The sequence below is a fragment of the Triticum urartu genome, chromosome 3A (assembly GCF_056163025.1).
Source record: "Triticum urartu cultivar PI428250 chromosome 3A, HENAU_Tu73, whole genome shotgun sequence".
In the NCBI taxonomy this organism is placed as follows: domain Eukaryota; kingdom Viridiplantae; phylum Streptophyta; class Magnoliopsida; order Poales; family Poaceae; genus Triticum; species Triticum urartu.
In genome coordinates, this window is record NC_141875.1 from 94,918,077 (window position 1) to 94,931,494 (window position 13,418).

Below are 13,418 nucleotides of genomic sequence, written 5' to 3' on the forward strand. Positions count from 1 at the left end.
CCATGGAGAAAGGCTTCATATTCTGCTGCGTTGTTAGTATAAGGAAACATCAATCGCAACACATAACAAAATTTGTCACCCCGAGGGGAAGTTAATACAACTCCAGCCCCCGAGCCTTCCAACTGTCTGGAACCATCAAAGTGAATCATCCAATATGTGTTATCTGGTTTCTCCTCTGACATTTGCATCTCTGTCCAGTCATTAATAAAGTCAACCAGCGCTTGAGATTTGATCGTAGTACGTGGCACATACTTCAACCCATGAGACCCAAGTTCAATGGCCCACTTGGCGACTCGTCCAGTAGCTTCTCTATTTTGAATGATGTCTCCCAAAGGAGCAGGGCTAACCACAGTGATTGGGTGATCCTGAAAGTAATGTTTGAGCTTCCAGCTTGCCATGAACATCCCATAAACGAGCTTCTGCCAATGTGGATATCTTTGTTTAGATTCAATCAACACCTCACTGATGTAGTAAACCGGCCGTTGGACCGGATGTTCCTTGCCAGCCTCCTTGCATTCCACCACAATCGCCACACTAACAGCTCGTGAGTTAGCGGCTACATATAACAATAGCGGCTCTTTCTCAATCGGAGCAGCAAGAACCGGCGGCTCAGCAAGCTGTTTCTTCATATCCTCAAAGGCAGAATTTGCAGCTTCACTCCAAAAAAAGTCATCCGTCTTTTTCATCATCTGATACAAAGGCATCGCCTTCTCCCCTAACCGGCTTATGAACCAGCTCAGAGCATCAACACGACCCGCCAGTCGTTGAACGTCATTGATGCATGTTGGTTTGGCCAGGGATGTGATTGCTTTAATTTTCTCCGGGTTAGCTTCAATACCTCGGTTGGACACCAAAAAACCCAAGAGTTTGCCAGCTGGGACTCCAAAAACACACTTGGCCGGGTTAAGCATCATCTTGTAGACCCGGAGGTTATCAAAGGTCTCCTTCAGATCTGTGACCAAGGTTTCCTCTTTTCTGGACTTCACCACTATATCATCCACATAGGCATGAACATTCCGCCCAATCTGATTGTGAAGGCAATTCTGTACACACCGTTGATAAGTCACCTGGGCACTTTTAAGCCCAAAAGGTATAAACACATAGCAGAAGGCTCCAAACGGAGTGATGAAAGCTGTTTTCTCCTGGTCCTTAACTGCCATCTTGATCTGATGATAACCTAAGTATGCATCCAAAAAACTCAAACACTCGCAACCCGCCGTAGCATCAATGATCTGATCAATACGAGGGAGAGCAAAAGGGTCAGCCGGACAAGCCTTGTTCAAGTCGGTGTAATCCACACACATACGCCAGGTGTCGTTCTTCTTGAGTACAAGCACCGGGTTAGCCAACCATTCTGGGTGAAAAACTTCCACAATGAACCCGGCCGCCAAGAGCCGGGCCACCTCTTCTCCTATGGCCTTGCGCCTTTCCTCGTTAAACTGCCAAAGGAACTGCTTGACCGGCTTAAACTTCGGATCAATATTAAGAGTGTGCTCAGCGAGTTCTCTCGGGACACCCGGCACGTCAGAAGGCTTCCATGCAAAGATCCTGATTCTCACGGATGAACTCGATGAGCGCGCTTTCCTATTTTGGATCCAAGTTGGCACTGACGATGAACTGTTTGGATGAGTCGCCTGGCACAAAATCAACCATTTTGGTGTCATCAGCCGACTTGAACTTCAACACCGGTTCATGCTCCGTAGTTGGCTTCTTCAAAGACATCATGTCCGCCGGGTCAACATTATCTTTATAAAACTTCAACTCCTCTGTCACTCAAACAGACGCTGCATAAGCGGCATCTCCTTCTTCACACTCCAGGGCTATTTTCCGGCTTTCATGTACTATAATGGTGCCTTTATAACTCGGCATCTTGAGCTGCAGATATACATAACACGGCCGGGCCATGAACTTGGCGTAAGCCAGCCGTCCAAACAGAGCATGATATGGGCTTTTGATCTTAACCACCTCAAAAGTTAACTTCTCAGCCCTGGAATCATATTCATCCCCAAAGGCTACTTCCAGTTCAATCTTACCAGCTGGGTATGCTGACTTGCCAGGTACAACGCCATGAAAAACAGTGTTGGATTGCTTAAGACTCTTATCAGTCAATCCCATCCGATGGGACGTCTCATAGTAGAGGATGTTGATGCTACTGTCTCCATCCATGAGCACTTTAGTGAATTTATATCCACCAACCTGAGGTGCCACTACCAAGGCTAAGTGACCCGGATTATCAACCCGGGGAGGATGATCTTCTCTGCTCCACACAATAGGTTGTTCAGACCACCTCAAATAATGTGGAATCGCCGGCTCAACGGCATTGACAGCCCTCTTATGAAGCTTCTGGCCCCTCTTGCATAAACTAGTGGTAAATACATGGTATTGCCCACTATTCAACTGTTTTGGGTTGCTCTGATATTCGGACTGTTGCTGCTGATTACCTTGGCCGGGTTGTGGATTATAACCTCCCTGATTACCCGTATGGCCCTGACCATGAAAAATGCCTCCACCTGAACCGGCGCCCGGGCCATGAAAGCCGCCTCCGCCTGAACCGCCGTCAGGCCCGTGACTTCCATCAAACGTGTTTGAATTTTTGAATGCCTTAATGATTGTACAGTCCTTCCACAGATGGGTGGCTGGCTTCTCCCGGGTGTCGTGTCTTGGACAAGGTTCATTCAATAGTTGCTCGAGGGTGGGACCTGACCCGCCTGACCGAGGGGGTTGCCTACCCTTGCGCCGTTGATTGTTGCCCTGTGCATTGGTGTTAGCCACAAATTTGTCAGCCTTGCGTTTATTATCTCCTTAATTTGTCGGGTTATGATGGTGACCCTTGCCGTTGCCGTTCTTCTTTCCCTTTCCTGTTTTTTCTTCATCAGACACGGGGTCCTTGGTACTATCAGAATCAGCATACTTGACCAGAGCCACCATCAGCTGGCCCATGTCACTGCAGTCACGCTTGAGCCACCCCAGCTTCTGCTTTAGAGGTTCAAAACGGCAAGTTTTCTCCAACATTAAGACTGCCGAGCCGGCATCCATCTTATCAGATGAATGTATTATCTCCTTGACCCGGCGCACCTAATGGGTTGTGGACTCACCTTCCTCTTGCTTACAATTAGTCAGGTCCACGATTGACATAGGTTGTTTGCATGTGTCTTTGAAGTCCTGAATGAACTGGGCTTTTAATTCCGCCCATGAGCCGATGGAATTGGGGGGTAATCCCTTCAACCAAGTGCGAGCCGTTCCATCCAACATCATAGTGAAATACTTAGCCATTGCTGCATCGCTAACCTCCAACAACTCCATCGCCATCTCATAACTCTTGATCCAGGCCCCAGGTTGCAAGTCGGCCGTGTAATTAGGCATCTTACGAGGCCCCTTGAAGTCTTTTGGCAAGCGCTCATTACGTATAGCCGGCACCAGGCAAGGGACACCTCTTGTTCTTATGGCTACTCCTGCCTCCACAGAGGTTGCTGGATAAGCCGGGAAAGTTTGATGAGTTGCCTGCTCAGCTGCCAGTTGAACTGCCCGCTCAGCCTCTTGTCGGATCCTCTCCTGATCCGCTAAGTTAAGGGCTCCAGCCTGCACCGGCTCATGCCTGCGCGGTTGGTTGCGGCGTTGAGCGTTGCTTGACATATCCGCTGAGTCCATATGTCTGCTATAGCTCGGGCTCCGTCTCAGACGAGGGGTTGAATGGATTCTGTCTCGACTGTAAGAGTACGCATCCTGCTGCGCCAGAGCCGTCTGAAGAAGTTCTCTCACCCTTCGTGTTTCGATTCCTGTCGGAGAGTCGCCTTCCATCGGGAGAGCCGCCAAACGAGCCGATGCAGCAATGAGGTTTTCCAAAGGATTGGAGAAGTGACCTGGTGGTGTTGGCGCATAATGAGGCGGAGCGGTATACATGCGAGGTGGTTCCATGGCACGCGGCTGAACCGGTGCTCCGGGTGTCGTGATTCGATTTGCCTCCGGCGGGTTACTTGGACCTGCCCCGGGTGTATGGAAAAGGTTCCTAGGATCGAGCGTCAGAGGTAGACGTGACTGAGTTTTCTGATGCCTTCTCCTCATGACCTCGTTTGACGCGTTCAGATCCATCGAGAGCCGGAAAGTCTCCGCTTGAAGCTGCTGAGCACGAGCGTCCAAAGCCACCCGCTTCGTGGCCATCCTGGCCTCTTCTGCTGCTAAATTTTCCTTGGCCTGTGCCATCTCTTCGCGTACCCGTGCCACCTCCGCGTCATGCTGAACTTTATCCGCCGGCTCTATCACGACAGTCAACAGAGCCGTCAGCTTATCCATGAGGTCCATTAGCATCTGAGCCGAGGGGCGCGCGGGGTCTCCTGACCCGGCCGCTGCCGATCCGGTGTTTGTTGCTGCTGCAGCCGTGGAGTTCTGCCCGGGCTGAGTGCCTGCCATGAAGACTTCGGCTCGATTCGGCGGCTCAAAGGGGTCCGGAATACTGCTGCCATCGGAACAGCCCCCAAGCATGCCATCCTACAACTGATACAAAGAATCCGTCTCGCCTGTTGATGACGTAGCGTCGGAACAGATGGCCGTCTCACCGCCATCCACTGATCCTTCCGAGTATTCACCTCCATGTATGCAACCCACAAAGGCACGCTTTATAGCGGGCCGGGCCCGGGCGGGCCTCGCGCGCTGAGCCGTCTCGATGATGTTGGTGCAGACGTCCGGCTCAGGGCCCGATTCGCCGATCCGGCCAATGAAGACATGAATCCCGCCGAAGGGGACCCGGTACCCGTACTCAATTGAGCCGGTCTCGGGGCCCCAGCTTTCGTCGTCGATGTAGAGCTTGCCGCGACAACTCTTGGTCATCCGGCCCACAACGTATCCCTTGAGCCCTTCAAAGTTGCCCTTCAAGAACTCAAATCCACCGTGCGCTGGCCCCGCGGTGGGCGCCAACTGTCGTGGAATTGTCACGGCAGATATCCTAGCAAAAGGACTTAGTCGTAGGGCCATCGCAACTAGGAAGCTTAAAGGGGTTAATCGGGACAAAGGACACGAGAGGTTTTTATACTAGTTCATCCCCTTACGATGAAGGTAAAAGTCTACGTCTAGTTGTGTTGGAATTGCTGGGGTTTCGATCACCAAGAGGCTAATCCGCCGGCTTGGATCTCGATCTCTTGTTTCTTGCCCTAAGCCGCCGCCGGGTCGTCCCCTTATATACACAGGTTGACGCCTGGCGGCCTACGGAGTCCCGGTCGGCTCATAAAACGTGTCCGGCTCGGTGACTTCTTTTATATGCCTTTCTTTACAAGTCTTTCCTTACATACGGCGGTTTACAATATTGGGCCTAAAACCGCCTCTGGGCTTAGGCCTTCTATAAATCTTAATAAACTATCGCCTTGAATGTTATTGGGTTTCCTTTGTGACACGTCATTGGGGCTGACCCGGCCCCTCCTGGACGGGTCATACCTGATAGCTATATCCCCAACAGAAAGGGAGAGAGATGATTTGACTTGTGAAGGCAAGAAAACAAAATCGAAAGGGGAAAATAACCGGTGCTTGTGGGCCCGATACGATAAGGCCGAGACATGTGCCTGGCCTATAGATACGTGTCGTGCGGTTTATATGAAATCCGTCCGTTTTGAATGAATTTCGTTCGGTTCGTTCGAATTGTTGGCCGGATGTATGCGGACAGTGTTGTATGGCGGCTCTCCGCATCTGTGTCTGCGACTGGTCCCCTCTCTTTTCACGGACGTATGCGGGAGAAAATTTACGGGTTGTTTTTGAGATAATAAAGGCCCATAGAATACGTGTCGTGCCTGAGAATCGGCTGATTTCTTTCCCGTTGAGGCCGTTTTACGAAAAGAAAGAAGAAAGTAAGAGCACCGGATGCACGATTCCATGTCGTCTCTCCAACCCTCCAGTTCCATGCCGTCACGTCACCGCTCACGCCTGGGACCGATCCGAGCCAACTCAGTTCATGCACGCAGGCACGCCCGCCGCGACAGGGACCCGACGACGCACACGCACCCACCCACCTCCGCCCATCGCGTACTACAAATTACAGTAGCCGGAGACCCGACGGACGGCGTACAGTCGTCGTCACCCGCCGCGCCCAGCCTCCCGGTAAGAAGCCAAGCCAATCCAATCCAAGCCTTCCCTCCTCGTTCTCCTCGTGCGGGTGGATAGAGTAGAGTAGATAGGCAGAGTAGATCGACCGCGCGTCGCCGTGGACTCGCGGGGTTGGTGGTTTGGTGGTGCCATCCTCACCCGTGTGACCGGGTCCGCTGTGTGCGCAGCACAGCACGGTGGCTGGCTGCCTGACCGGGTCTGCCTCCATCTCCGGGCCTTTTTGTTCGCACCTGGATTATACTACTGCCATCCCCCGATTTCCCTGGGAAACGCAAAGTGTGCCTTCGTCGCCAGAGATCTAGCGCCGGTGGCATGGCACCTTCCCGTGTTCTTTCTTTATTTATAGCCTCAGCTCCCCACTAGGAGTTTTGTTTCCATCAACAAAACCTAACCATTAATTTGACCAGAATTATCCGCGTGAAATGCCGCCCCCCTAAATCTCGCAGCAGCAGAAATTGGGCTCGCATTTTATTTTCACACCAAATGGCTGCCAAAAACACTAGTATTTTTTAGTCCCAAGAAGGAGAGAGAGAGAGAGAGAGAGAGAGCTCAAGGCTTATCCTCCTCCTCCAGCGACCCGGCTGGGCCAAGAAAGTCCAGGGGAAGAGACAGAAAAGAAGAACAGAAAACAGTTGGAAAAAGAGGCCGGGCTCCTCGAATCTCTCACTAATTTTCTCCTTGTCTGCGTGCCTACGCCTTGCCTCCTTCGGGGTTGGTGAGCGAGCGAGCTCGGGATCAGTTGGGGACTACACACCCAGAGGTTGTTGTCCGAGAATTATTTAGGCCCGCCCCCTTCTTCCTTCCACGCCTTCTTAGCCTCGCCTCGCCTCGCCTCCCTTCTCTGGTCAGTCTTCTCGGATCTCCGGCTCAAATTCGTCTCCCCAATCCCCAGTTCCAGGTTCTTGGAGGAGGGGGGAGGCCATGGGCAGCTTCGCCAAGCTGGCCAAGAGGTGCGTGGAGACGGAGGCGCCGGTCATGGTGAAGGTGAGATAGACCTCCCCACCCCACCCCACCTCGTCAACAATCTCCTGCCTTTATTATCCCCAATTTCTTTGTCTTACTTGGTGGCCTCTTCCTGGTTCCCTTTTTTCTTTCAGATACAAGAGCTGCTTCGAGGGGTCACTGGTGTGATGTCGCTTGCGCAGGTAAACCTGCCTGAATTTCTTGGCGTATTAACCTATCATTGTGTTTGTTCCGGTGTTGTTTGGGAAGATTCTAGGCGATAGGATTGCGGAAAGGAAAGAAAGACAAATGTAAACTAAAATGGATCATCTTGTCTGTAAATCTTTCAACGTGTAAGTTAATTCAGGAGTAGGTTACACATGACAACTTAACATGTTTCAGATAACACGACTATGGACTATATATCATACGCTATTTAAACAATGATTATATAGTATCAAGCATGGAGGATTGGAGATTGATAACTACACCCTCCGATCCATATTAATTGTCACTGATTTGTGCCCCTGGTTCGGTTTCTTAAAATGGTGTTTGTGCAAAGTGATACACCCCATATCTATTTGTAACAGAAGCGTATCTGATACTTTCCTATCAAAGCGAGCGGGTCGTGCGTATTTACCAGAAATCGATCCGTTGTCTTCTTGTAATCTTGGGCAGATCTTGACTGTAGGGAATTGTTTATTGGCAACCTCCTGAGACAGCCCTGAACAAGGTCAAGGAAATTGTATGGGAACCAGCAACCAGTAAATATGGTGCTGATGATGGCCTTCCCGAGCTTCGAGAAGCACTTCTCGAGAAGGTACGTCTTTTCATCTGGAGTTATATATTGACTTATCATTGGATCATGTCCCCATGCTAGCAAGCCTTGCACACAAAGCCGTTACCATGCAAGACAAAAGCACCCATGTGCCTTCTGCTAACCCACTGTCATGTTAGTTTTTTACTAGACTAGAGGTATTTGATCTTAGTGCTAGGAGTAATAGCATGAATTGCACTTTAGTTGATTATTCATTAAAGGATAGCAGTATGCCATGTGTTTGCGATAACTATTTTGTATTCATTAACTGAGAAAACAAGTTGATTTTTGGTGTGCACTCTGAAAATGCTGTCTAGAAAGTTAAAAGTACCACTTGGATTTCATATGCAATGCGTTTACCAGCTTTCTTCATCCTGATTATCTTCCATAATCATGAAAATGTGATCCAGAAAGTTATTATAGAGTTGAAGTACCACTTGGATTTCATATGCAATGCTATCGTTTATCAACTTTTGAAATCATGAGCTAAATTGTTCCTTTGTATAAAACCTTCAATGCTTATGTAACTGTGTTGCTTACTGGGACAAGATTTTTTTAATAATGTTTGAAGGATTGCTATTATTTAACTCGACTCTTGTTAGCCCTATCCTTATTTCTCTACATTGTCTTCTTGGCACTATGAACAGTTAGTGTATTCTTTGCTGATTTTTTAGGGATTGTTTGCAGCTTCGCAGGGAGAATAAGCTAACCAAGTCATCGGTTATGGTGACTGCCGGTGCAAATCAGGTAAAGCACATTACTTTTCATCTGGTTTATCACAGCTTTCTCGTGCCTCTACTTCTTTTGCATTGTTTAGCATTTAGCTGTCAGGCCATAGGTTATTGTCCCCAATTTATCTCCTGTTTTAGTTCTATGAAATACTACCTGCTTACTTCCCTGTATGACTGCTACGCCAAATCTTGTATGAAATACCTGCTTACTTCCCTGTATGATTGCTACGCCAAATCTTGTTTTACAACTAGGTTTGTCCAATAAAGTGATCTCTTACATTGGTTCTTCTGTGTTTTGGCAGGCTTTTGTAAACCTTGTTCTGACCCTTTGCGATGCTGGTGATTCAGTTGTCATGTTTGCACCATATTATTTCAATTCCTTCATGTCATTCCAGATGACTGGCGTCACTGATATATTAGTTGGTGCTAGCAATCCCAAGACACTTCATCCTGATATTGGTAATATGACTACCATATATCTAATCTAAAATAAGTTTCCATACCTAGCTTATGAGTGCAATATATTTTTAGATTGTTAGATCAAGTGATGCCATAGGTCTTTGCCCTGTTATGACCTCTACATGTGGTCCGAGAAAATTTATACAGGTCGCTTGAAATTTAATTTGTTTGGAATGCATATTTTACACCGTGCTTAAAAATGCAGATTGGTTAGAGAAGGTGCTGAAAGAAAATAACCCTATCCCTAAACTTGTTACTGTTGTCAATCCGGGAAACCCTTCTGGAGCTTTTATTCCCAAGCCTATGCTACAGGTTAACTCTCTCCCCTCTCTCACTTATGGGTTCTCTTGTACGCCTGCACACACCCGCACACTTAACATGGAGTTGGCATTTATTATTTCTAATATTGAATTGTCATTTCAGAGAATTTCAGACCTGTGCAAGAATGCTGGTGCATGGCTGGTGGTTGACAATACCTATGAGTAAGTTAATACTGACATACATGCATTTGTTTGTTTGTGTTTTCTAAAGCTCCTCAATCCTCTCTCATATTAAAAAAAACAAAGAAGTGCAGCATAATGTTTTATGCAAAACAATGAGTCACACTTGAAAATTACCACCTTAAATCATGGTTAGAGTTTAGGAGGACTGGTTATTATAAGTAAACTAAAATATAAAAAAATGACTTTTAGTATACAATTTTAATGTGTATGCATAAGCTATTTTGGAATACATCAGAATGTAAAATCCCATTTAGCATTGTCTTTAAACAAAAGTCGATAAGCTAATTAACTGCTAATTTTATTGGTAGAGATTCTAAGTAAAGGTAATGCTAATGAACAGATCTATAGAGAGTGACTTGCTAAGATAAGGGATCTATGCTGTGCAGTGGTTTGTCAAATTTAGTTAAGACTCTCCTGCTCATAAACTTCGGAAAGTCCTCCTTTTTGGCGACAAGACAACTCTAGCAGAAGGATTGATGTTTTGGGTCACACTACACTAACAACCCGTCTGCCCCCCGTTGCTTGCGTTGAGGCGCATCTTGGCCTCATTGGTGCCTGTGACATTTGGCGGCGATAAGCTTGTCTTCCGCCATTCCATTCATGCATGTAGCATTGCATGATTCCCTCCTTGTCATGTATGGGGATGCTAGTGATTTTCATTTGCAGTATCACTGCCATGAGCCTGCTTGGTTGATCTACAATGCCTCAAGCAGGTGTGAGGGAGGTGGCTAGCACATCTATCGTTTGAACTTTGTAATAAAAAATCCACCTTTTGATGGTGTCGAAAATAGGCCCTCCAATTCACTTAAAGGTCGATTAACTAACAGGTTAGCCTTTAGGAGAGCGTTTTAAAAGCGAGGGGATTAGAATGAGCCCAAATCCCATGTTGAGTGATTAGTAAAGGACTTCCCCTTTCAGCCTCCAGAAAGCAATCCCAGATTAATCTTGTTATTGGGCAGCGTGGTGACCACTAAGTGGCATCGGAGGGAACAGGATCTGTACTTAGCCCTGTGATCACGCAATCAATATTTTGTTCATTTTCTCCTACTTTGCCCTTTCTCTACATCGCATATCGTGTCTACATCTGTACTTGACTGACTCAATAGTTGACTCATGAATGTTGATCTTGGTTTTGCTATTTTCTTTGCCTGATGTTGATGATTCTTCGCTCATGAATCACACTAATAATAACTTCATATACATATAATATGTATGGACTGACACATGCAACCCAGTAAATTCTTGTATACTTGAGTATTTGATGTGGAGGCGTTCAATTCCCCTATATTTTGTAGGCAATTTGTATTATACGATGCTTGTGTTTCATGTCGTCTTTTGCAATGGTTTTAGATTCATAACTGCACAGAAAATGGCTAATCTTCTATGTTGTATAAATAAATTGTGCGTGGCGCCTGTAGTTCAGTTATAATATTTACACTTTGGCTACAGTATAACTTAGATCTTGAACTCAGTTACAAAATTGGTTGGCCTTTTCCAGGTACTTCATGTATGATAAAATGGAGCACTACTGCCTAGAGGATGATCATATTGTCAACCTTTTCTCGTTCTCAAAGGCTTATGGAATGATGGGGTGGCGTGTAGGATACGTAAGTGTACCATGCTCTTTTCTATCTTTTGCTTATGCTTCAGTTGCTGTTATAGGAGTGAATACTGAACCTTTTCAGTTCCATATATCCTTTCCTGCACAAGTACTTTAATTGTTACTAAGTCAATACTTTTGGACCAGTGAATGCATTATTTATAAGTAACCAAAGCCGCTGTGCAATCTGTGTAAGTAAGAAGATGAGCAGTTAGTCTTACAAGGGCTGATCAATTGGCTGCTGCAGATCGCATATCCAAGCGAAGCCGATGGTTTCCACGCGCAGCTCCTTAAGGTGCAGGATAACATACCTATCTGTGCTTCCATCATCGGGCAGCGCCTGGCTCTATACTCATTGGAGGCCGGCCCAGAGTGGATCAGGGAAAGGGTGAACGATCTCGTGAAAAACCGCGAGCTGCTTGTGGAGGCAATGTCTCCCCTTGGTGAGGGTGCTGTCAAGGGTGGGGAGGGTGCCATCTACCTCTGGGCTAAGCTGCCAGACAACTGTTCAGACGACTTTGAGGTTGTCAGGTGGCTCGCGACCAAGCACGGCGTCGCAGTGATCCCCGGGAGCGCCAGCGGAGGCCCCGGATACATCCGTGTTTCCTTCGGAGGGCTGAAGGAGGAAGACACGAGGCTCGCCGGCGAGAGGCTAAGGCGGGGTCTGCAAGAGCTGGTGACCGATGGGATGGTACAGTAACAACAGCCCGTCGTATGTAAGACAGTAAGAGTACATTTCTACATTCAGATCACACAGGTCCGATTTTTTCGACGATACGATTCTGCCGGGATTAGTTGATTCAGAGGAGCAAAAGCACCATATATCCAAGTCTTTTGTATCTTACAGAATCACCATGCTGGAGGTGCCTGATGGGAATGGCAATTGGTGTACTGAGAATTGGGGCAAAATAAAAAAGCCGCGCAGCCCCCGTGTCGTAATTCTCCGTTCGGTACTTCCTGCCGTTTAATTTACCCTTTCCCCCAGCAACTGTACACAAGTGAAATACGACAATTATAAGGTGCTTTTACACGCCTTCCCTGAGCCGTCTGTGTTTCCTGTTCTTGGCTTGGCTTGCAGTTTCATCAGAGCCTGGAAACTGAAAACACCGCAGTTTCTATAGCTGACATAACTGATGCTTCGACGAACAAACCGACCAGGTGTTTTCTGAACATGAATGCCCATGTTCAGTAACTTGGTCGTTTTGCTATGCATGCCTCTTAAGTTCTGCTACCTGCCTAGTTAGTTTTCTTCTTGATCGAGTTCTGTTTTACTTTAATTCTTCACAGCTCTTGCTGTTCTTAAAGAATTTGTTAAAATCTCCCGTTTAACCCCCGGTTGATAATTTTGATTCTACACTAACAGAACCAACAAGTCTTTGAACATGAATACCCGTGAGCACCAATGCAAATCCATATTTGTAATCCCAACTCAACTAATGAATAAATGTTGCTGTGCCCTCTGAAAAAAAGGTAATGTTGTTGCACTCTTGAAGACTAGAGTGTGATAATTCTTTTACCAACTCGTTTCAAAAAAAAAAATTCTTTTACCAAGAAGAGAAGTTCCTGTAAAGGCATACAGATTGTCCCCTGAACAGTGGCTGCGGATCCAGCTGCCTGTAAATAGTATGATCCCATGACGCCGAGGCATCAGGGCTGGTTGGGCTCTCAGTCTCTCCACCTCATGCATTTGTAGCGAGTTAATTGCACAGAAGTATCACAATTGAGGCATTGGAAGCAGATTGGTATCAAGATTAGTAATTTTTACGTGTCAGTACTAAGATTGGGGCGAGCCGTTGCAAAAAAGACTAAAAGTGCGTTTTGTACATATTGACGGTGTATCTGACCAGCAGGGCCCCCCATCAGGTGCCGACGTGGCATGTTTTTTGTAGAAAACCCCCTTACATTGTATGTAATCACAAAAATGCCCAATTTTTTTGCGGGAAAAAACCTACATGAGAGGCATTGTTTTTTGTTCGCAATTTTCCACCACCGAATCTGGACTGGTTTGAAATTTTCCGCCACTTGAACAAATAAATAAAAGAAACACCCGGCGAGGCGGGAATCGAACCTGCGACCTGTAGTGCAGGTGCGCCACGCGCTAGCCACCACGCCACAGCGCAGCTCGCGTTTGAACACAGGCGTTACCTTTCTTATACCATCTCTGAAGCGCTGGGCCGGCCCACCGAGGCCTCCATTATTTTTTCGATTCGCACTTAACTGCCGCTTGTGTTGGGCTCGTTTGTAAAAAAATTGAGCATTTTTGTGATTACATATAACGT

General features: G+C 47.1%; 1 protein-coding gene across 2 annotated transcripts; it reads left to right on the forward strand.

Annotated features, from left to right (window-relative positions):
- The first annotated feature begins 5,966 nt into the window (after positions 1-5,966).
- Positions 5,967-12,181, forward strand: LOC125543040 (Pyridoxal phosphate (PLP)-dependent transferases superfamily protein). 2 transcript variants are annotated; one of them, XM_048706285.2, is made up of 10 exons: positions 5,967-6,081; positions 6,980-7,071; positions 7,185-7,232; positions 7,721-7,849; positions 8,534-8,593; positions 8,880-9,036; positions 9,242-9,348; positions 9,460-9,518; positions 11,038-11,146; positions 11,387-12,181. In XM_048706285.2, exons 2-10 carry the CDS (start codon positions 7,009-7,011, stop codon positions 11,837-11,839), a joined length of 1,185 nt encoding a protein of 394 aa, XP_048562242.1. In that variant the 5' UTR covers positions 5,967-6,081; positions 6,980-7,008; the 3' UTR covers positions 11,840-12,181. The 2 variants fall into 2 exon arrangements, with proteins under 2 accessions (XP_048562242.1, XP_048562241.1); XM_048706284.2 differs by lacking the exon at positions 5,967-6,081 and adding an exon at positions 6,113-6,847.
- Positions 12,182-13,418: the final 1,237 nt, after the last annotated feature.